This window comes from Neofelis nebulosa, chromosome 2, assembly GCF_028018385.1.
Source record: "Neofelis nebulosa isolate mNeoNeb1 chromosome 2, mNeoNeb1.pri, whole genome shotgun sequence".
Lineage (NCBI taxonomy): Eukaryota > Metazoa > Chordata > Mammalia > Carnivora > Felidae > Neofelis > Neofelis nebulosa.
Genome location: NC_080783.1, coordinates 90,307,244 through 90,329,478, shown reverse-complemented (window position 1 = coordinate 90,329,478; position 22,235 = coordinate 90,307,244). Strand labels below are relative to the sequence as shown.

General features: G+C 34.6%; 1 protein-coding gene across 4 annotated transcripts in view; it reads right to left on the bottom strand.

Annotated features, from left to right (window-relative positions):
• The window catches only part of LRP1B (LDL receptor related protein 1B), a 1,890,044-nt gene that overhangs the window by 300,286 nt on the left and 1,567,523 nt on the right, over positions 1-22,235 (bottom strand). For all 4 annotated transcript variants that reach the window (XM_058715412.1, XM_058715410.1, XM_058715409.1 and 1 more), the window contains exons 44-47: positions 8,254-8,446; positions 7,498-7,623; positions 2,884-3,012; positions 143-262 (exon numbers count right to left, since the gene is read on the bottom strand). In XM_058715412.1, coding sequence (XP_058571395.1) covers positions 143-262; positions 2,884-3,012; positions 7,498-7,623; positions 8,254-8,446 — 568 coding nt within the window. The remainder of the gene's footprint in view (positions 1-142; positions 263-2,883; positions 3,013-7,497; positions 7,624-8,253; positions 8,447-22,235) is intronic.

Here is a 22,235-nt window from a genome sequence, read left to right as displayed (position 1 = left end):
GCATCTACGAAAATGTGGTCCATATATGTTAGCAGGTGCTATATACCAAAAGGGTGAAACCACTGTGCTGTCAGGGACACACTATGGAAAATCTCAGGAAACAGCATCATAACATTCCTAGGCTGAAGCAGCACATATTTACCTTTACAGTCTAATTCATCAGAGTTGTCCCCACAGTCATTTTCACCATCACATAACTTGCCATGCGTAATGCAACGACGATTGTAGCAGGGCTTGAAACCTCGTCGACAGCTTCTGTTTTCTTATAAATGAAAATAGAAACAGAACTGGATGTCTTACAGAGATATTTTTAAAACAAAGAAAATCACTGATGAGATCTCATTCATAACAATTGGATCATGTATCTATGAAACAAGTGCTGTGCAGGATCAAAGCTCTAGATTAGAGCTTTGCATATTCATGCATTATCAAGTGGTATATTCAGTAAAGACCTTTTTGACTAAGTATTTTAACTTCAGTGTTCATACTTGGAGACCTCTTCAAATTATACTCACATTATTGCTTCTTATATTTGTGTCCACTAGCATGGAAATAAACATACTAAACTTTCTCAAGAAATCAGTCTCTACCTCAAAAGTCATAAAGACACTCTCAATACCTATCTCCTATCTCTTCTGCATGCTGTAAGGATTTTACAACAAGAAAAAAAAGTGGCAAAACATGTATCCCTGAATCAGTGAATCAGAGAGTTACCTAAATATCCATAAATTCCCTTAAAAATTATATGAGTGGCTCAGTCGGTTAAACATCTGACTCTTGATTTCGGCTCAGGTCGTGATCTCACAGTTAGTGAGTTTGAGCCCTGCATGGAGCTCTGTGCTGATAGTGTGGAGCCTGCTTGGGATTCTCTCTCCCAGTCTTTCTCAGCCCCTCTCCGACTTGTGTGCGTGCACATGCTCTCTCTCTCTCTCTCAAAATAAATAAATAAACTTAAAAAAACATTGAAAAATGTCTACCAAATTTTCTAAGAATAATAATAATTGGTTTCTAAATGTATTTACCTTAAAGAGAGTTTCCTGGGGCACCTGGGTGTCTCAGTCGGTTAAGTGTCCGACTTCAGTTCAGGTCATGATCTCAAGGTCTGTGAGTTCGAGCCCTGTGTTGGGCTCTGTGCTGACAGCTCAGAGCATGGAGCCTGCTTCAGATTCTGTGTCTCCCTCTCTCTCTGCCCCTCCCCCCTCATGCTCTGCCTCTCTCTGTCACTGACAAATGAATAAACCTTTAAAAAATTAAAAAAAAAAAAGAGGGTCTCCTGTATTTTCTGATTTGGGGCAGAAGGTACCACTTACAATAATAATAACTGCCATTTACTGAACACTAATTTTGTGCCAGGCTCTATATTGAGCAAATGTACATATACTTTTGTTTATTTAGTGTTCTGAATCAACATTCAAACTAGGTTTGTCTTGTAGTGAGAAATAAAAATATAGAGAAGTACCCTTGCTCCTACTAGTCATACACTAGTAGGTTTAGGAACATAAATGCAACCTCAGGTGTAACTCCAAAGCCTAAAATCCACATCTACGGGGGTATCCCACAGGCCAAATGCAGACTGTGAGCCTGTTTTTGTATAGCTCTGGCTCTAAGATTGGTGTTTATATTTTTAAAAAGTTTAAAAAAAGTTTTTTAAATAAAGGATAATTCACAGAGAGCACTTTTGGCCCACAAACCCTACATTACTTAACTAACCCTTTCCAGATAAAGTTTGCCAACCACTGCTCACACGAATATTTTTAGGAGATAAAAATAATGTGAAATACATTCTCAAGACAATTCATAATAAATACAAATTGCAAGCTGATTATTATATTTTTATACAGCTTAATATTTTCATAGTGTATAGAATATAACCATTCATTCAAGTGAATATGCCAGTTGAGGTAAATTCACTAAGATTTCAGTCATAGATCAATCATGGACAAATTACATCTGACTATCATTTTAATGGAGAGTGTGATTCTGCAACATAAAAGAGAGAACTGCCTGTGAATTGCCCAAACTCTATCTTCCTCTTATTTTAACCACCCTTTGATCATTTAGGTATAATTATTATCCAGGTGATAGAACAAAGGAGAAAAGTAGAAACCAAATTCCAGATATATATTCCTGAATTTTACAGAGCATACAATATCAACACTCTTATACTGCAGTGCAAAAATAAACCATTTTGGAAATAAGCTGGAACAATGCTACAATAACTATTAATGATTACACACACACAAATTTCCAGGAAAAATATTGTGATGAAGGTAAACATCAGTTGCTTGCTGGGCTCAAAAAGCCAATCTCTACCCTCAAGAGAGAACAAAAGGTTGACCATCACTTGGTGTCACCTATAGAGGTACAGCTGGCAGAACTCCCTGCTTGATGGGGAGGATAGCTAAGGCAATAAGCCCTTGTACCCAAAGACACTAGCCCTGGGCCAATCCAGGAGGCAAAAATAAGGATGACACTTTGATATCAACTCAACAATGTGCTGACTGATGGTGAAACTTTACTGCAGAATAAACTTACAATATCTACCAAAACTAATATTTCTGACTTACACTTTAGGAATGTAACCCTAAGACTTACTCCTACATGATGAATAACTAGACAGCTAAAAAGAAAGGCTCTTAAATTTGTACTTTGTAGACAGAAAGCCATGGGGAAATTCTTCACTGAGTATCGTTAGTACCGAATAGGAAATAAGGAGCCCCGTTTGAACAAGAACAAAGCCAAATCTATGCCTTAGACCTGCATATTATTACAGACATTCAGGAAATCATACGTATGAACTAAATGGAGATAATCAAACCAAAAACTATAAAAATAATTACAAACTGCTCTCTGAAACAAGGACATCATACATGGGACACTTACCACAGTAGAGTAGTTTCTCATCTGACTTATCCTTACAGTGAGGAATGCCATCACAGGTGAGCTGGTAGTCGATACACTCTCCATTTCCACACTCAAACTCTGAATACATGTTGCAAGAGGAATTTTTTGCTGAAAGGGAAAAAGTCAAGGTTTTTACTCAATAACAAACATAATGTTTGCTGTTTTTACCTTCCCTTTCTAAAACTTTTGGGACTTGCCTCACTTCATTTTTCTTTTATATCTATTTGTATATTTTGCTAATTATTTTGTGACTATATATGTATGGAAAGAAGGATGGGCTTAAATTTGGGTAACTATATTTGTGCATATTGCTTAACAGTCCACCTTAAAAATAAATTGTAAAAAAAAAGAACCAGTTAAATGGGCTCTGTACATATTGAGAGAGAGAGAGTGTGTGTGTGTGTGTGTGTGTGTGTGTGTGTGTGAGTGTGTGTGTTTTCTTATTGGAACCTATTATATACTCTTCAATACATTGACATTTTCCAGACATAGACTTCTCTTGTTTGCTTGTTTATTTATTTACATTTGAGTGTAGTTGACACTCAATATACCACAGTTTCAGGGACAGTGTTCTTTTTTTTTTTTTTTTTTTTGTTAATGCTTGACTTGATTCATCTCATTTAAATCTACCTCCAACCTATATTCCTCTCCAACTACCTTTTAGCAGCTTTTGTCATTCAGATGTACTGAAACTGCTAAAAAGATTCTCCTCAGTCTCTTGTTCTGTGCATTGTGGGAGGTACCAGGGAGCAGAACTGATATACACGGCCAGCACCTGCTCCTTGAAATGCAGAGGAAACCATGGATTAAACTGGTAGAAGAGCCTGATAAACTGAAAAGCATGTGAACCAGAATTTATGGGCTCCAAATGACCACGACCATATTGTCTCACTTCTAAATCTCAAGATTTTACTAAGAAATTAAAAGCCAGAGTTTCGGGGGCACCTGGGTGGCTCAGTTGGTTAAGCGTCCGGCTTCGGCTCAGGTCATGATCTTGCAGTTTGTAGGTTTGAGCCCTGTGTCGGGTTCTGTGCTGACAGCTCAGAGCCTGGAGCCTGCTTCGAATTCTGAATTCTGTGTCTCCCCCTCCTTTTCTTTTCCTCCCCTGTTCATGCTCTGTCTCTATCTCTCAAGAATAAATAAACTTAAAAAATAAAAAAATTAAAATAAATAAATAAATAAATAAATAAATAAATAAATAAATAAAAGCCTGAGTTTTTATGTGGCTTGCCCAATCTCTGAGCAAAGACCCACAACAACAAAGTATAGCAAACAAACAAAAACCAAAAACATCTTTCTACAGCTAGGTTTCATTGTTTCATTCCTGGAACACCAGTGTGTAACCCTTGTTGTAGAAAGAGCTTTCCTGGGGAAAATGGACTTATTTTTATTCTTAAATAATAGATTTGCCAGCAAACACTTGGAATCTAATGTTTTGGTTGCATCCCTTGTGTTGTTTGCTTCCTTGTACTCACTCCATTGCTTGTTGAATAATTGCACAGCAAAATCTAGTCATGTTAATTATGTTGGAGGTAACTGGAATTCATTTATCTCCACTAATGCAGAAAACAGAGCTTAATTTTATAATTTACTACCAATTTCTTTTTAAAGCTATATTTCAGAAATATTCCAGCCACTATTACTACTTGAAGTTTCCAGTGTTTTCTTTATTATTTCTAGAAATTATCTCATTTTCACAGATTATCAATCTACCTACCTATGACTTTTAATTGAACTCTTTCATCGGCAATTTTTTTTCATATTCTAAAAATATTTTGTTTTCTTGGTGCAGTCTAAATTTCAGTGGTCATTAGCTAAGGTGGAAAGTCATCTTAGAGAAAGTAACAAAGAATTAAAAAATCTAAAATATCATTAACTTTAAAGAAAGAAGAGCTGGAGCATCGGGGTGGCTCAGTTAAGTGTCTGACTTTGGCTCAGGTCATGATCTCATGGTTAATGACCATGAGCTCCGCACTGCTGTCAGCACAGAGCTTGGTTCGGATCCTCTGTCCTATCTCTTTGCCTCTCCCCCACTCACGCTGTCTCTCTCAAAAATAAATAAACATTTCAAAAAATAAAGGAACAAGGGTTAAGAAGGGTGCTGACATTACTGCACATGATCACAATAGAGCATGAGCTGAACAAAATTCACTTACTGAGAGTCTATTGACATTCCCAAGTTATTCTACTTTCTTTTTTTTTTTTTCAACGTTTTTTTTTTTTTTTTTTTTTTTATTTATTTTTGGGACAGAGAGAGACAGAGCATGAACGGGGGAGGGGCAGAGAGAGAGGGAGACACAGAATCGGAAACAGGCTCCAGGCTCCGAGCCATCAGCCCAGAGCCTGACGCGGGGCTCGAACTCACGGACCGCGAGATCGTGACCTGGCTGAAGTCGGACGCTTAACCGACTGCGCCACCCAGGCGCCCAAGTTATTCTACTTTCAACACATCCTATTTAACTTCCCACTTCCAGTGAAAACGAACTGTTATGATTGAAAATGCAAATTTTGTTTTTATAATCATTATACCTTTGAGGGGGAAAAATATTCACAACAAAAAAATGTTTTTATTAGGTAAAATCAAATCTTATATAAGCACAATTCTTGCTTAGGTATGTTCATATGAAATAGTATTGAGTGTTTTATGCTTCTTTGCAGAAACAAAAATGTGGTTCATCTGTCCTCTAGTTCTCTTACAAGGTAATTACTTTAATTATATTTGCTATTCTTATTTCTGTTGCAGGTGTTGATAAGGTTAGGAATGTTGTATAAAATGGAACTGCCTAATCTTTCTGTCAAGAATTATGCTAACACATGGTTTTCCCTCCCATACCCCGAGGGAGGTGTTAGTAAATGGCCTTTCACCCCTTCAACACTGCCATTAACATTCATGAACTGCTCTGGGTGAACTAATTCAGATGTGGACATAGATATGCCAGAAATATCCTCATTTCCCAAAGATGGATTTGACAAGAAGTTACTTTCCAATCTCTCTGCTGGACCACAGGATTTCAATATGAATGCACCATGGATACAGGATGCTTCTATAAACGTCTGTCGGCTCTGAGGAATCCAACATCACTCTATAGTTGCATGTGAATACAACTGTGCTTGTTTAAAAGACAGTTTTCTTTCTGATTCATTCCCTCTCATCAATAGAGAGAAGCAGGTGGCTTAGTAGGGACAGATGTATCTAATCTATTTTGCAGCGAGCACAGGCATCCACTGTATACAAATAAGCCTTGCTGTTTCGACTAAAGGCATTGCTTTTCTACTGGCCTGTATTGACCTGTGAAAGAAACATGAATGATTCTAATGCATGGCTAACACTCCAGGCTTACAGATGGCATCAGATCCAGACCATTACAGCTGAAACCACAAAAGCAAACTGAAAGAGAGTTTAAGCAATTGCCTGAACAATTCAAGGAAGTGTTGGGTTACTAAGAAATACAGGAATTTGTGGCCCGAATTATTAAAATTGTCTTCATTTAAAGTTCACTGACCAACTGCATCATTCCCTCATTTGCTTTGGCACAGTCTTAAATGAAAGTCTTTTACTTCTTTGGCTAAAAGGTGCCCTTTGGGTTGTGGTACCAGTGTGCAAAGTGAAAAGGTATGTCTGTGTTCTTGTATGAGGTGCGATAGTTTTCAAGGTAAAGAAAACGATGTGAAAGTGCTTGCATTAAAGTACATGGCAGAAAAAAAAGATCCTCCTGGTAAATAACGACCAAATACAAAGATGAAACCTACTTATACCATCTGATACAATGGAGCATATCCAGCTCCACTGGTTTTCTAAGATGAAAAGGTAGAAGATGAAGAAAGAGATGATGAGAGAATAAAAAGCAAACAATCACCACATCCTGAGAGTGAGTTCACCAATTTCCAGCAAAATGTTTATCTTTTGTCTTTGTTATACACGACAGTCTTAATGTTAAAGATGAATTAACATTCTTTATGTCGCTGGCTAATTTCTCATGGCAGTATTGGAACACTTGAACCTTATTTATTTTGGAAACAGTTTGAAAACTTAGCTGTTAATAAGTGTATACTGTAATGGTACTAATTAAAGATTGCAATGCCTTTTGGGAGGTATAAACATCATGCAAGGCTGCAATGTTACATTCTTAATTAACCGTTTGGAAATGATTACAAATAAGCTGCATGAGCCATTCTCTCTCATTTACATACTGTGACGGACTGTGAGTAGTTTCACTACAAGGCTTCTGATCTACTGCCTATATATTGGTTTGTTTCAGCTTTTTTAATTTTGCTATTGACTTAATTTTCAAAGTCGTAACCACAAGTTTGCAGATGATTATGTACACAGGTTATTTCTCTAATCCAACACCTTCCAGCCCACAATGGGGGGAACACACCATTTGCCACTGTTTGGATTATCATTATCTATCATATGATGTTACAATTAAGTAGAATGGTGAATCGAGTTCTTTTTAGGATAGAGAGATATGCCAACTGGGCCTTTAATATTGGAGGAAAGTACAACTTCATGAATACTGAAACAATTTCAATATGTCTGTGTGTGCTTTTTGAGCAGTTATGTCATATCACATTTCAATACTCTTTACTTACTCACACATCTGTTGTCATCTAGCAATATGCGATCCCCCCTGCAGGAACAATTCACTCTCCCATTAGGAGTTAAAAGGCACAGGTCATGGCAACCTCCATTTAATACTGAACATGGAGAAAGTTCACCTGCAATAAAGAAGCTTTATTGGTAACATTTTATATTGAATTTCTATTCTGTTAGATAGAGATTAATAGTAAACTGTTAGACTGCACCCATCTCTCAAAGATAAAAATAAGAAAGATTCAGGACTTTTGAAAATCCAAACATCACAAGCAATAAGAACTTTTGAAAAACATGTAACATAAATCACTACATCTTCTACAACATTTGTCAAGGAAGCCACAGCATCACATGAACTAGAATCATTAAAAACCACATTGACACTTCAAGCTGCAATTTTTGTAGGTGTTCCAGTGATTAAAGAACTTTTAAGCCCAGATGTAAAGCTTATTTATTAAGAAGTATTATTTTCAAGGAAACAATTTGATTTGAAAGTTCAAAGATAGGCAGTGAGAGAGAATAAAGTTCCAGAAACAAGTAATTAAAAAGGAATTGTTCCTCTGGTGATAAATTCAGAACTACAGAAGGTATCTTAAACGTTTCAGATGATTTTATTGTACTGCATGGTCAAATCCTGAACACTATCCCAGGAACTCTAAGAAAACAAAATTCAACCAAGTATTACTAGAACACATAGATGATTTTTCAAGAGATTATATAATTCAGAAATACATTTAGTGTCTAGTGTAACTTACAGCTATTAGTGTCATTGGCAACAGCTATGATTCCCATTGGTTGGTGTGGAATATCAGAACGAAGAATTTTTGTATCTCCTCCTGTATACTTGTTGGAACGCAGAATAGCTCTTCTTCCCCAGTCTGACCAGAAGATATAATTGTCATAAACAGCCAAACTGAGGAAAGTTCCTGGCCCAGATTTGACAATCACCTGAAATAAATTTAAATATATATTTTTAAATGAAGATATAGGCATTCCTATAATTACATCCACTTTTACTTCAAAAAATTTTTTTTAAATTAAGAGTAGATAGCTTTAATCAATGAAAATCAGATAAAAATGCATTTTACTCAATGTATTTTTATAAAATTCTTAACAGTTTATTTTAAATGTTTTAATCATTCTTAGCTTTTACAATGTATTTAATATTTTAAGTATATTTCTATTTACTAATCATTCAGTTCATATAAACAATTGCATGTTTTCAATTATTATACAACAAAATCACCAAGCCAAAAATATGAGATTCTGTTTACTAATAAACATTTATCTTTTTTTAAGAATCATCAGACATCCAGTGAACACTCATCAAGCTCTCAGAACTATATAAGGAACATAAAGAACTATAGGACCCAGGTTTTCCTTCAGGAAGCTTTTACCATCTCTTTCCATTACAATTATTTCCATTACAATTATTGCTCTTTCCAATACAAAATTCCATTGCAATACTCCCTTATATCTTGTGTGACAGTCCTGAAAAAAAACTTCATTGATGTTTTAACAAGTGTCATGGATATATGTTTTCCTTAACTCATGTAATGCTACTGAGGAAAAAGAAAAACAGAAGATGAACTAGATGCATGTAACAATGTGGGTTGATTTTGGAATAGTTATGCCGAGTGAAAGCAGCCAGAAATAAAGATATCACTCATATACTCTAAAAACTTCAAAGTAATCTATGGTGACAAAAAACAAAACAAAACAAGTGTATTCCCATGGACAGAGTGAGGCAGGGGAGGGATGGAAAGAAAGAGATTAAAAAAGGAAATGAAGAAATTTGTAGAGGTCATGGATATGTTAATTTTCTTTCTCAGCCTCTAGAACTGTAAGAAATAAATGCCTGTGGTTTAAGCCGCCCAGTCTATGGTATTTTGTTATAGCAGTCTGAACTGATTCATCCCTTCCTTCCTTCCTTTCAGAAAAGCCAAGCTTTAAGATTTATATCTACTATATATATATATATATATATAGTATACTATATATACTATACATATATATATATATATAAGAAAAACGATGAAGGAAAGATTGTTTGTTATGAGAACATGAAATGATAGCTAATGTGCGATCTGGGAAGATTTTCCTGAGAAAGGGAATGATGAAGAGTCAATAGGACAGGAAAAGAGAAAAAAGAGAAAGAAGGGCTCTGGGCAGAGGGAATTCAAGGTGTAGAAGCCAAGTGGAAGGGGAAAGAGAAAATGAACAAAGGTTAAGCAGGTCAGACATGACAAGAGGATCCCATGAAGAGGCAAGAAGGGCAATGTATAGGGTAGATCAAGGCTGTGAATCTGAGTTTTGTTGTGAAAGTTATAGTATGTCATGCAGGTTTTGAAGCACATTAATATCATTTTCGGTTTGTAGTTTTATAGATTATTTAAAGATTACTGGTGTAGAGATTAGATTAGATAAAAACAAAAGAGCTGCAGGGAGACCAATTAAGATCAGCTGTATTTGTCCAGACAAATGATAACAGTTTTCATGTTTTACTTAAGAAAGGTAAAGAAGATACAGAGTAGAGCAGTATTTGCAAATGAAGGACTTCCTAATTTATTTTTGTCAAAATTCATGAGAGTTTTTATTCATTCGCCTATTCACTCATCCACTCATTCATTAGTTCGTCCTTTTACTATTTTTTTGTTGTTGTAAACAATAAAAGCTAACATTTCACAAATGCTTACAATGTGCAGGAAGGATATACATTACACGTATAAAACCTAACTTTAATCTTCATAGCAACTGATAGAGTAAATACCACTTCATTCCACATTTCACTGATGAGGACTGAAGCTTGAAAGGTTATACAATCAACCCTAGGTCATAGATGTACTAAGTGATTTGATGCCATTTCAGATCCAAATAGATTCAGATCCAGATATTCAAATATTCAGGGCAAGATCAACTAAGATCTGATTATAATTTTGTTTTTAAATTTGCCTTACTTAAAGTAACTAGAAAAATTCGTCTTTAATATTAGCATATGTATATGTACTGCATTATTTTATCTAGGCTCCTTCAGGTTAGGAACTAAAGTAATTTCTTTGATTCCCTTTTCTATCCAGTATCATATTTTGCATGAACAAAATACACACTTTGATGAATCAGTAAGAGTGAAAACAAAATTTTAATAGTTAGACATAAATAAAATTAGTTTTTTTTTTGATGGCTAACAAGTAGCTAGTCCTATGACAATAAAAGTTCTTCTATATTGTTACCAAAAGTCTATTTGGTATATACAGTAACTTCTATGAATTTTCACACTGACTGAGTCTAGTAGCTTACTACTTCTCTACTTCTGCTGACACAGAGAAAGAGGAAAAAAGCAACTTAAACTCAGTCTATAATTATGTATGTTGCTTTAATAAGGTACAATAGGTTCTACTGAGAATTGAGCTGACTCCAGACAACTCATTTCACTGGTTAGAGTTCCATGTGGAACAGAGAAGTGAAATCCACTAAATTATACTTTCTCGTCTCCATGTTAAAACATTCTTATCAAAAGTTCACAAATACTGCACCTTGCAAGCCTAATCAGCATCTTTATTTACAGTGCAGAAGCTTTGTCATCATAAATTGCACTTTACCATGTTATATGGTAATGTACCATTATGGCATAATTTTGAAGCACTTTCACTTTGAACCTATAAATAGGCTCATGTTTCAAAATAAGAATTCATGTTCATTCAGAAAATGCATTTCTTGACACAGTGTATATTAACCTCACATGTGTCCTAGATAGACAATTAAATTGGTAATGCCACTTAGACTTGAAATTTTGTGTCAGGAATTTAATCACTAATCATCTGATTTTCCATCCTGAAACTTCTCTGGTGCCTTACTGGAAGCACTAGAAACAATAAAAGAATACAAAAACATTCAGTTTTATAAACCAGACAACATATTTCCAACACCCAGATGCTAAATGTTAAACCAAACAATTAAAAAGCCAAGGAAACAGGAGGCTTCCCAAACACCTCAGGTGACTGCCTCACTGACAGGATGGTAAATGATCATTATGAGAAATGACAACTTGGCCCCTACCATGGTCAGGGATGACAAAGTGTTACAGGTTGCAAAGAAACAACTGTGGTTGCTTTAGCTTTAGAGAGAATGGCAATGTGTAAATCAGCAACTCAAAACTGAGAAATATTTAAGAACAGATGACTATATTTAACTTGAGTTTGAAGAATATGAAGTATCAAAATGTCATTAGTGTCCAATCAAATCTGGAAAGAACAACATGCACAGCAATCATCTAACAGACCACTTATTGTGTGAGACGGGTTGCCAGGTTTAGTTAGAGAGGCAAACCATCATAAAAGAAGAGAATGAAATATTTTCATTTTATATTCTGTTTCTGATCTATTGACCAACCTCAACCAGATTCCAGAGGACAACAAAGTCAGTTGACCACAAGAAAGCCTGCTAGTGGCAGACAACAAGGGGGAGAAAGTGGGGGAAAAATCTGCAGATCCGACTGAGAGCGGTAGTAGAAGTGAACCCTATTCTGAGACTCCTTAGTTTTCCCCGAATAAGCTATTTTGTTTCTTGCAATTCAGTCCCCAAATCTATAAACTGGGATAACAAATATCAATGACTCAACTTGGCTCTTTTTCTAGGGAAAGACAAAGGATAAGATATTTCCTAAGGCCACACAGAGAAAAATAAGGTATTCCTGAAGTGTTATAGTCATTCCTAAATAAGATTTGAGCAAGTTGTTCATGTTTTGACAGCCGTGCCTTCATAAATGATTTCAATATTTTTAATTTGGATGTATTTAGATAGTTTGAGATTCATAGGCTGATTGTGTTAATAAAAAGTAAACTTAAGGAAAAAACCCTAAGTATATTTTTCAGTAAATTCTTTCTGTTTTGAATTCCTTCTAAACACATCTGCTGTGAGACCCACTGAGAAATGACTTTCTTGAGAATCCTCTCCCTGCTGCCCAAAGCAAAATATCTCCCTTCTTTTCATATGCAGTTTTTACACACATTCATTAAAACACTTGTCAGAGAGTATCCTTAAAGACCTTATATTTTAGGGGCGCCTGGGTGGCTTGGTCGGTTAAGCGTCCGACTTCGGCTCAGGTCATGATCTCACGGTCCGTGAGTTTGAGCCCCGCGTCAGGCTCTGTGCTGACAGCTCAGAGCCTGGAGCCTGTTTCAGATTCTGTGTCTCCCTCTCTCTCTGCCCCTCCCCTGTTCATGCTCTGTCTCTCTCTGTCTCAAAAATAAATAAACATTAAAAAGAAATTTAAAAAAAAAGAGCTTATATTTTACCCATTTCCCTGGCAGAACTGAAATACTTGAAATCAGCAATCGTATGTTTTTATTTTTGTAACTCAAGTGCTTAGTATAGGACATATTTAACATCCAATGATTATTTATTTATCAAATCAGTTAATAAAAGAATGATTAAAAAACATTTCTTCTTGTGTTTGGGTTTCTTTCTTTTGCTTCTTATTTTTTTTAAAGGTATATTTTATATGAACTTTGAACTCACCTTTATACCTTATTTGGTTGTGTCCCCAAAGATATAATTTGTTTCTTTGTAAAATGGTTATTACCCAAATTTGTGTTTTACTGAAGAACTGTAGGCATAATCTTCTCCGGATCACATTCATGCCTTTGATAAATATTTCAGTGCTGTTACTCTCTAGATCATTGTCTAAATACAACTCTCCTGGCATTTTAATATTTTACTAGAAAAAGTGAACAGCTAGTCAAAGAAGTGTATATTAAATCAAAACCTCATATGTCAAAGGTATACTGAAATGCCAGTTGTAATTTTTCAAATTGGGACTTACTGAATATCTGACAAAAATCAAATAATATTTTGGATGCTACATTATAAGAAGTTAAAAAGGTGTCCTGTACAAAAGGATGATTATTTGCATGCATAAAGAGGTGTTTCCAGTGTGTATATTTATGAATAAAACTACCGACAAAGGACAGAAACTAATTTAACACTACATTTGAAAGAAAATATAGGGGCACCTGGATAGCTCAGTCAGTTAAGCATCTGACTTCAGCTCAGGTATGATCTCATGGTTTGGTTTGTGGTTTCAAGCCCCACATCGGGCTCTGTGCTAACAGCTCAGAGCCTGGAACCTGTTTTGGATTCTGTGTCTCCCTCTCTCTCTGCTGCTCCCCAGCTCATGCGCTGTCTCTGTCTCTCTCTCAGACATAAATGAACATTAAAAAAATTAAAAAAAGAAAAAAAAGAAAAGGAAATATAGCCTAGGATTATCAGCCTGGGCTCGGGAGTCAGAAAATTTTGTACTGTTTTCACACCTTGTCTTATTGTGCAACCTGGGAATTGTTATTTCACTTCTCCAGGCCTCTCTTTCTTCTTCTTTAAAATAACAAAAAATTAATTAGTATGTATCATAAAATTTTAGAAACTGTTAAATAATATTCATAAAACACTTAGCATGGTTACATGTAAGCTTTTCATAAACGTTTGCTATAATTATTTTCCATTGAATGTGGTAGCACTTAGATAGGTTTGTAAGGGTAGTATTTTAGAATAATCTGAGTCTTATTCCTAGTTTCAAAAGTGTTACACATGATAAAGAATCAACCTAAAAAACAAACTTTTAAAATAGATTTCCATTTGTAAACTTAATGCTTTTTCAATTTTGGAGATTATCACATCATCAAACCTCTGCTTAGAGATAAGATTAATGTCTGCTTTGGTAAAATCCTGGAGATCCATTTCATTTTTTGGTCATATGACAACTGGGAATTTCTACCAAGGGTCACAAAGGCTATTATGCCAATTTATTAACTTTGAAGGAAAATTAAAAAGCAGTGATTGTAATTAAGCAAGTCACATTATATTGACTCTGGCTGTCCTGAAACTCCTATCACCTTGAGCACTATAACTGCAACTGACTTACAGTTTTGGAAATCAAAGATTTTTGTTTGCTGTGTGTGGGAGGAGGGGGTTTATATCTCTTTTGAACATACTGTTCTAAACATCCTCATGATTGCTAGCCAAAACAAATAAAAAAACAAAAAAACAGAAAAAAATCAAATCTCATTTGTCAAATTTCACCTTGAGAAAGTGGTGAAAGATTTGTGATCAAAGGTTATATCCAAAATGTTTCCATAAATACTTTTATTTATTTATATTATTATTTATAATATATAAAATTAAAAAAATATATATTATTAATATATTTATTAAATTTTACACATGTAGCTACAGTCTACTCCAGGGTCACTTCAGAAAATGTGAAAATATTTATAAAATTATATATAATGGTAGCAAGATGAGTTAATGAAAACATATTTGAATTTTCATAAATATGTGGTAATATCATCAAACTAAAAGTCATAACTTTTTTAAAAAATAAAAACTCTGTTAAAACTACTCTAGGATTTGGGTGCATTGACTATATACACATTCATATACACATCTTCCTTACTATGCATATAGTTTTCTTTTCAATCAACTTCACTGAAGCATAATTTACATATAAAATGTGTTGAACTTATTTTTAACAATTGCAATAATCATGCAAACACTCTTTTCCACCTCCAACTCCCAACCTCACATCCTTTTCCTCTGAAGTAAACACTGTCATTAGTTTCTTGAGTAATAATACATTCTTATAAAATGCTGCTTATTTTCCACATTGCAAAAAGTCTTCCACAGTTGTTACGTGTGATTGCCTATAATCTTTAAAATTAAGAAACATACGGTAGAAATGTGTCTTAAGTTAAGATTCAGTTTATTCAATAGAAGTCTGTTAAATGAAGCAAAAACTCAAAACAAAAAATAACAGTAACACAAGATAATGTGAATAAAAAGTAACATCCTTTTTACATCCAGATGTGAATGTATCTATACATCTGATCTTTTTCAAGATCCTTCAAAGTTCTTGAAATTGTCTATAATGTCTTATATGACCTGACCTTGTTACCACTCTGGAATTATCACCTACCATTCTCTATATTCATGCTCTCTCTATTTGGGCCACAGTACTCTCCTGATTGTATCTCAAATATACAAAACCATATAAGTTCTTTACACAGGCTGTTCTCTAAGCTTGAGACCCTTCCCAAAATACCCCCGCAGGCAACTAGCTCACCACTTCAAGAATTAGCTCAGGGGCATCTGGGTGGCTCAGTCTGTTAACCATCTGACTTCGGCTCAGACCGTGATCTCATGGTTCACAAGCTCAAGCCCCATGTTGAGCTCTGTGCTGACAGCTCAGAGCCTGGAGCATGCTTCGGATACTGTGTCTCCCTCTGTCTCTACCCCTCCCTCACTGGCCTTCTGTCTCTCTTTCTCTAAAAAATAAAAAAAAATAAAACATTAATTTTTTTTTTTTTAAGAATTAGCTCAAAATCACTTTTTCAAATGAGGGACTTATCTTGAGTTCCCTACTACAATCTGCCTCCCTCTATCATGTCACATCCAATTCCTTTATCCTACTCTACTGTATATAACATCAATGAACTTGAAAAACATTGTGCTAAGTGAAAAATTTACTCACAGGACCATATATATTGTATGATTATGGTTATATGAAATGTCCACAATCGACAAATATGTAGACAGAGTAGATGGATATGTGATGTCAAAGGATGGAAGGAAGGGGGGTGGAGGACTGATGGCTGAGGGCTATAAGGTTTCTCTCTAGTGTGATGAAATGTTCTAAAATTGATTGTCATAATAGTTGCACAACTCTGTGAATATAGTAAAAGCATTCTATTGCATATTTAATTTAATGGGTTAACTGTATGGTATGAAATTATCTTTCTGTAAATCTGTTTAAAAAAGAAGAGGAGGAAGAGGAAGAAGTAGTGGAGATGTGATTTGATTCCAGACTCTAGAAACAATGGCCTTAAGTATGACTGACAGCACAGAGGTAACTATGCTACTTAAAAAAAAAAAAAAAAAAAAAAAAAGAGCAAAACACAGTATCTGCTCTTAAAAATTGTACAACCTCAAAATAATACACTTTATTTTTTATAAAAGTACATAAGAGCACATGTAATAGTCATGTATATCAATATCTATATCTATATCATGATAGATGATGAAAGAAAGCAAGAAAGACAATTGAATACGTTAAACAATGCCATAGTATGCAATATGCAAATCTAGACTGAAACTCCACAAGTCATATTAACTGCTTTTTTTTAAATAGAAAAAATTGCAAATAACAAATTCCAAATAACAAAGGTAGAGGGGACTCTATGATGAAGAGATGTAAGAGACATATCAGTAATTTTTAATGTATGGAATTTACTTGGATTTTAGTTCAAACTGAGATGCAATGAAAGGCTCATATACATAGAATATCCTAAAGAATCCACAAAAAATTTCCTAGAACTAATACGTTAGTTGAGTAAGTACAGAGAACAGAAAGAATAACTTTATTTGTATATACTAGTAATAAAAAAGTTGGAAATTAAAATTAAATTAAATGCAAATCATAAAAGCAACACAAAATATTACATACTCTGGGACAGGAAACGTGTGATTGTGAAATATCTTGAGAGGCGGAAAATAAAGACTTGTTCAAAAAATGATGAAGTATGTCAAGAGGATGCAGGATTACACTTGGAAGGCTTCTCAATGGCCATATATGGGGCAATTTGAGCAACAAATATTAATGGTAACAGATTATAATTCATACAATAAAATAAATCTCTGTGATTCCATAAGGAGATAAATAATTAAAAAAATAAAAGATAAAGAATAACATGGAAGGAAGATAAGGAAAAGGTCTTCCTTACAGGAGTTTTCACTATATGTATTAACAAAGTAGAGCAGAAAAAACATATGTCATGTCAATAAATATAGAAAAAGCATTTGATGAAAATCAAAACCGCTTCTTGATAGAATAATTATCAAATTAGAAATCGAAGGAAATTTCCTCAGGTTGATAAAGGATATCAATGAACACCCTAAAGCTAACATATTACTTTCAGGTGAAAGCCTGAATTGTTTCCCTCTAAAATTATCAAACTTCTGGAAGGAAATAGAATAAAATCTTTATCTTGAATTAGGCAAAAAATTCTTAGATAAATGCAAATCGCATGAACCATAAAAGAAATAACTGATAAATTCAAATTTATCAAAATTAAAACATGTTTTTCCTTCAGATACATCAAAATAAATAAATAAATAAATAAATAAATAAATAAATAAATAAAAGGCAAACCAGAGAGCAGGAGATAAATATGCATTTATCATAAATATGCATATGCATATTTAATAGGCAAAGTACTTAGAATCAGGGTAAATAAAAAACCATTAGGACTCTATCATTAGAAGTCAAAAAAAATTTTAAATAAATAAAGATCAACCACGGATGTTAACAGCTATTTTAACAAGGAAAATAGACAAGTGGCAAGTAGCCACATGAAAACGTGCTCAACATTCCAGGCATAAGAAAACACAAATTAAAGCCACAATGAGATACAAATATACACACCAGTGTCGATGAGAATGCGCAGTAACTGGAACTCTCACATACTCTTGGTGGGACGGTTAAATTGTATAGTCACTTTGGAAAACTCTTTACCAGTTTTTTGTTTGTTTCAGTTTGTTTATTTTGAGAGAGAAAGAGAATCACAAGTGGGGGAGAGTCAGAGAGAAGGAGGGACAGAATCTCAAGCAGGTTCTGAACCATCAGTGCAGAGCCCAATGCAGGCTCCATCTTAAGAATCGCGAGATCATGACCTGAGCCGGGATCAAGAGTCAGAAGCTCAACTGACTGCACCACCCAGGTGCCCCTTTAACAGTTTTTTTTTTTTTTTAAATTAAATGTGCACCTATCATATGACCCAGAAAATAAAAGCATATGAGGAAATATTGTGAAGTGATAGAAATGTACTATATATCATGATTATAGTGGTGATTATACAATCTTATACCTTTTTCAAAAGTCACCAAATTGTATACTTAAATTCAGTGAATTTATCTTACATAAATTATGATTCACACTCAATTGATTTTTTAAAAAGACAATTTCAAACATTCCTACTGGATTATTTGATGAATTAGGAAGTACTATTCTTTAAGATACAATAAAAGTATTTTGATTATGAAAACTACATATTAGAAAAAAAATCCCTATCATTTGCAGTTACATACTAAAATACTTACAGATACAATGTTTCAGTGTCTAAGGCATGCTTCAAAATCATCCATAGACTAGAAATATGGGGGGGGTATTTAAGAAACAAAACTTACCATATATTAAGAATTATTGAAATTGGGTGGCTGGTACATGAAGTATATTACACTATTTCATTTTTGTGGCCTTTTGATAATATTTATTAAAAATAAATAAATATGTCAAATGTAAGAGAAGGAACTTAAATTAGCTGTTTTTATCATAACTACCCATGATATAAGATGGTATATACTTTTAATACCAGGAAATAAGGTTCAAAGTGTACCAAGTAAGTTGCAGAACTAAGTTTAGAAAACAAAGCTTCCTATATCCAATCCATGACTCCCTAAATGTTCTATTGTCATACACACATAGAAAGAGAGAGAGAGAGAATACTAGCAAGCTAAAGATACTAGATCTAGATTAATAAAGACTTCAAAGATTATTAAAAGAATAGGTGGAGCCATCTTAGAGACTGTTAATACTAAAGGAGTCAATGAAATAAAACTTGCTATTTTCTATTTTATTCAGCTATTGCTTAAAAACATCAAGCTTTGTAAACACATTTGCCTTTTATCTGTCACAACCAGTTTTAAAAATTGCTTGTTGAAATATGTTTGAAGGAAAAACAAATCTGAAGAGCAACACTGTTCCTACAGTTCACCATTATGTACCTCAACCTTGGGAAACGGGTTAGTATCTTCTTAATGTTGCAACCACCTTCGGGGCTACGAGTGCTACTTTACTGATCTAAACCTACAGAACAGGGTGTTACTTGGAAAACGGAATGCTTTTACCAAAAAGATATCCTGAGAAAATTTACTCATTATTCCGGCATTTCCATCATGTTTTAATATTAAGAATATTGTTTTCTTTGTTGGGTGTGTCTGGAATTATGTCCAAAGCAAAAATTCAGAAGAGTTTAAAGCTATTATAACCACTTGCCATAGCTGAATTCAGGGAAAATGTATTTTAAATGATGAAGCACATTCCTCATCCACAATTTATCAAAAGGTATACAGGAGAAAGATTAATGGATAGACTTGGACAATCAAAAGCCTATGGTCTATTTTTTTTTTCTGATACAGTAATAACACTCTCTTTACTACTTATAAGAGTATAAACCTTCTGAGGAAAGAGGGGCAGATAGGAACCAGTAGAGAGAAAGCTGTTTTGGATGTTGATTCCATAATTTGTCAATCAGTAATACAGAGCTAACTCATCCTATATTCATTGAAGAAGAATTTTATTGACAAAATAAGATATTTTTCTTTATTTTTGTTTCAATTTTTTATTTAAATTCTGGTTAACATATAGTGTAATATTGGTTTAAAGAATAGATTTTAGTGATCCATCACGTATCACACCCAGTGCTCATCACAAGTCTCTTCCTTAACACTCATCACCCATTTAGCCTACCTCCTGCCCACCTCCCCTCCAGCAACCCTGTTTGTTCTCTATAGTTAAGAGTTTCTTTTGGTTTGCTTCCCTCTCTTTTTTTTTCCATTACCCCTAATGTTTATCAGTTTTGTTTCTTAAATTCCATATATAAGTGAGATCATAGAGTATTTGTCGTACTCTGACTGACTTACTTCACTTAGCATAATACACTTTAGCTTCATCCACATTATTGCAAGAGGCAAGATTTCACTATTTTTTTTTAATTTTTATTTTTTTTTTATTTTTGGGACAGAGAGAGACAGAGCATGTACGGGGGAGGGGCAGAGAGAGAGGGAGACACAGAATCGGAAACAGGCTCCAGGCTCCGAGCCATCAGCCCAGAGCCTGACGCGGGGCTCGAACTCACGGACCGCGAGATCGTGACCTGGCTGAAGTCGGACGCTTAACCGACTGCGCCACCCAGGCGCCCCAAGATTTCACTATTTTTGATGGCTGAGTAATATACCATTCTATATGTGTACCACATCTTCTTTATCCATTCATCGATGGATGGACATTTGGGCTCTTTCCACAGTGTGGCTATTGTTGATAGTGCTGATATAAACAGCAGGGTGCATATGTGCCTCTGATCAGTATTTTTGTATCCTTTAGGTAAATACCTAGTAGTGCAATTGCTGGGGCGGAGGGGGGGGGTAAGGTAGTTCCATTTTTAACTTTTTGAGGAACCTCCATACTGTTTTCCAGAGTGGCGAAAAATAAGCAATTTTATTTATTTATTTATTTTTTAATTTATTTTTGAGAGAGACACAGAGTGCAAGTGGGGGAGGGGTGGGAGGGGGGGATACACAGAATCTGAAGCAGGCTCCAGGCTGCGAGCTGTCAGCACAGAACCCGACGTGGGGCTTGAACCCACAGAGTATGAGATCACGACCTGAGTTGAAGTCAGATGCTTAACCAACTGAGCCATCCCAGCGCCCCAAAATAAGCAATTTTAAAGCATGATTATACTTGGGTGATAGGAGCTTAGAATGATGAACACAGTTTTGCATTACAACATGAACTTCTCATATCCATCAGTCCTTATGAATTAAGATTTTCTATTTCATCAATATGTAATGAGCCCTAGCCATTCATTATTCCTCCAAACTTTCTTTGTAATCTGGGAGCAAATGAATAATTCTTTAGCAATGTACTTCAGCAATATATATTGTCTTCCACAGACAACACCCTAGACTGGTAAGAGATTTTTTTTTTATTAGAATTTAATACTATTTTAATCAAGTAAATCATATAAATGCTATTTGCAAATAGTATAAGAGAAATTTTCAACACACATTTATCAAGTTCATTTTCAATACTGTTGTGTATAATATTCAAAAAGAAACCATTAAAATATGGATATTCATGTATTCAGTGAAATAATTTATATTCCATGCTAGGAGAAAAAAAGTCATGGAAACAACTTTATATTCACTGAGATCTTGCTAATCTCCAAAATACTTAACCTCTACAGCATAAAAATTGAAATCTTTTTATTCTACTTATCAATGGCTCTTTCCCAATTAAACATTATAATTTTTTAAGATGGAAACATAAATATAAGCATTAATATCAAGTATTTCTTGCCATGTATAAAATTATTTTTATTTTATTTGCTTATTTTAGTGAGACAGAGACAACATGTGAGCACAAGCATGGGAGGGGCAGAGAGAGAGGGAGACAGAGGTTCCCAAGCAGGTTCTGCACTGACTACATAGGGCTGGAACTCACAAATAGTGAGATCATGACCAGAACGGAAAACAAGAGTCAGGCACTTAACCAACTAAGTCACCCAGGGGTCCTGCCATGCATATTCTTTCATTAAAAATAAGAAGAAAGCAAATCAAATGGACACAGAGATACCCCTCCCCCTTTAATTGTCTAAGATCAGAGGTATTTCAAACAAAACTTGGGTGGTAGTGTAAGAGAGATCAAAATTTGAGCTTTTCGGCCTAACTTAAAACCAGTCGTAGGAAATGTTCCAGAAACACTGCTATCCTGAAAGACATAATCATATATTTTTAAAAGTGTACGTTTCAAGAAACATTAATGTACTTTATCTTCAGTATAAGATAGTATTCCTCTAGATTTTTTGTGCTTCATTTTTGAGAGGAAAAACTAAGGCACCAAGAGGAAAACTTT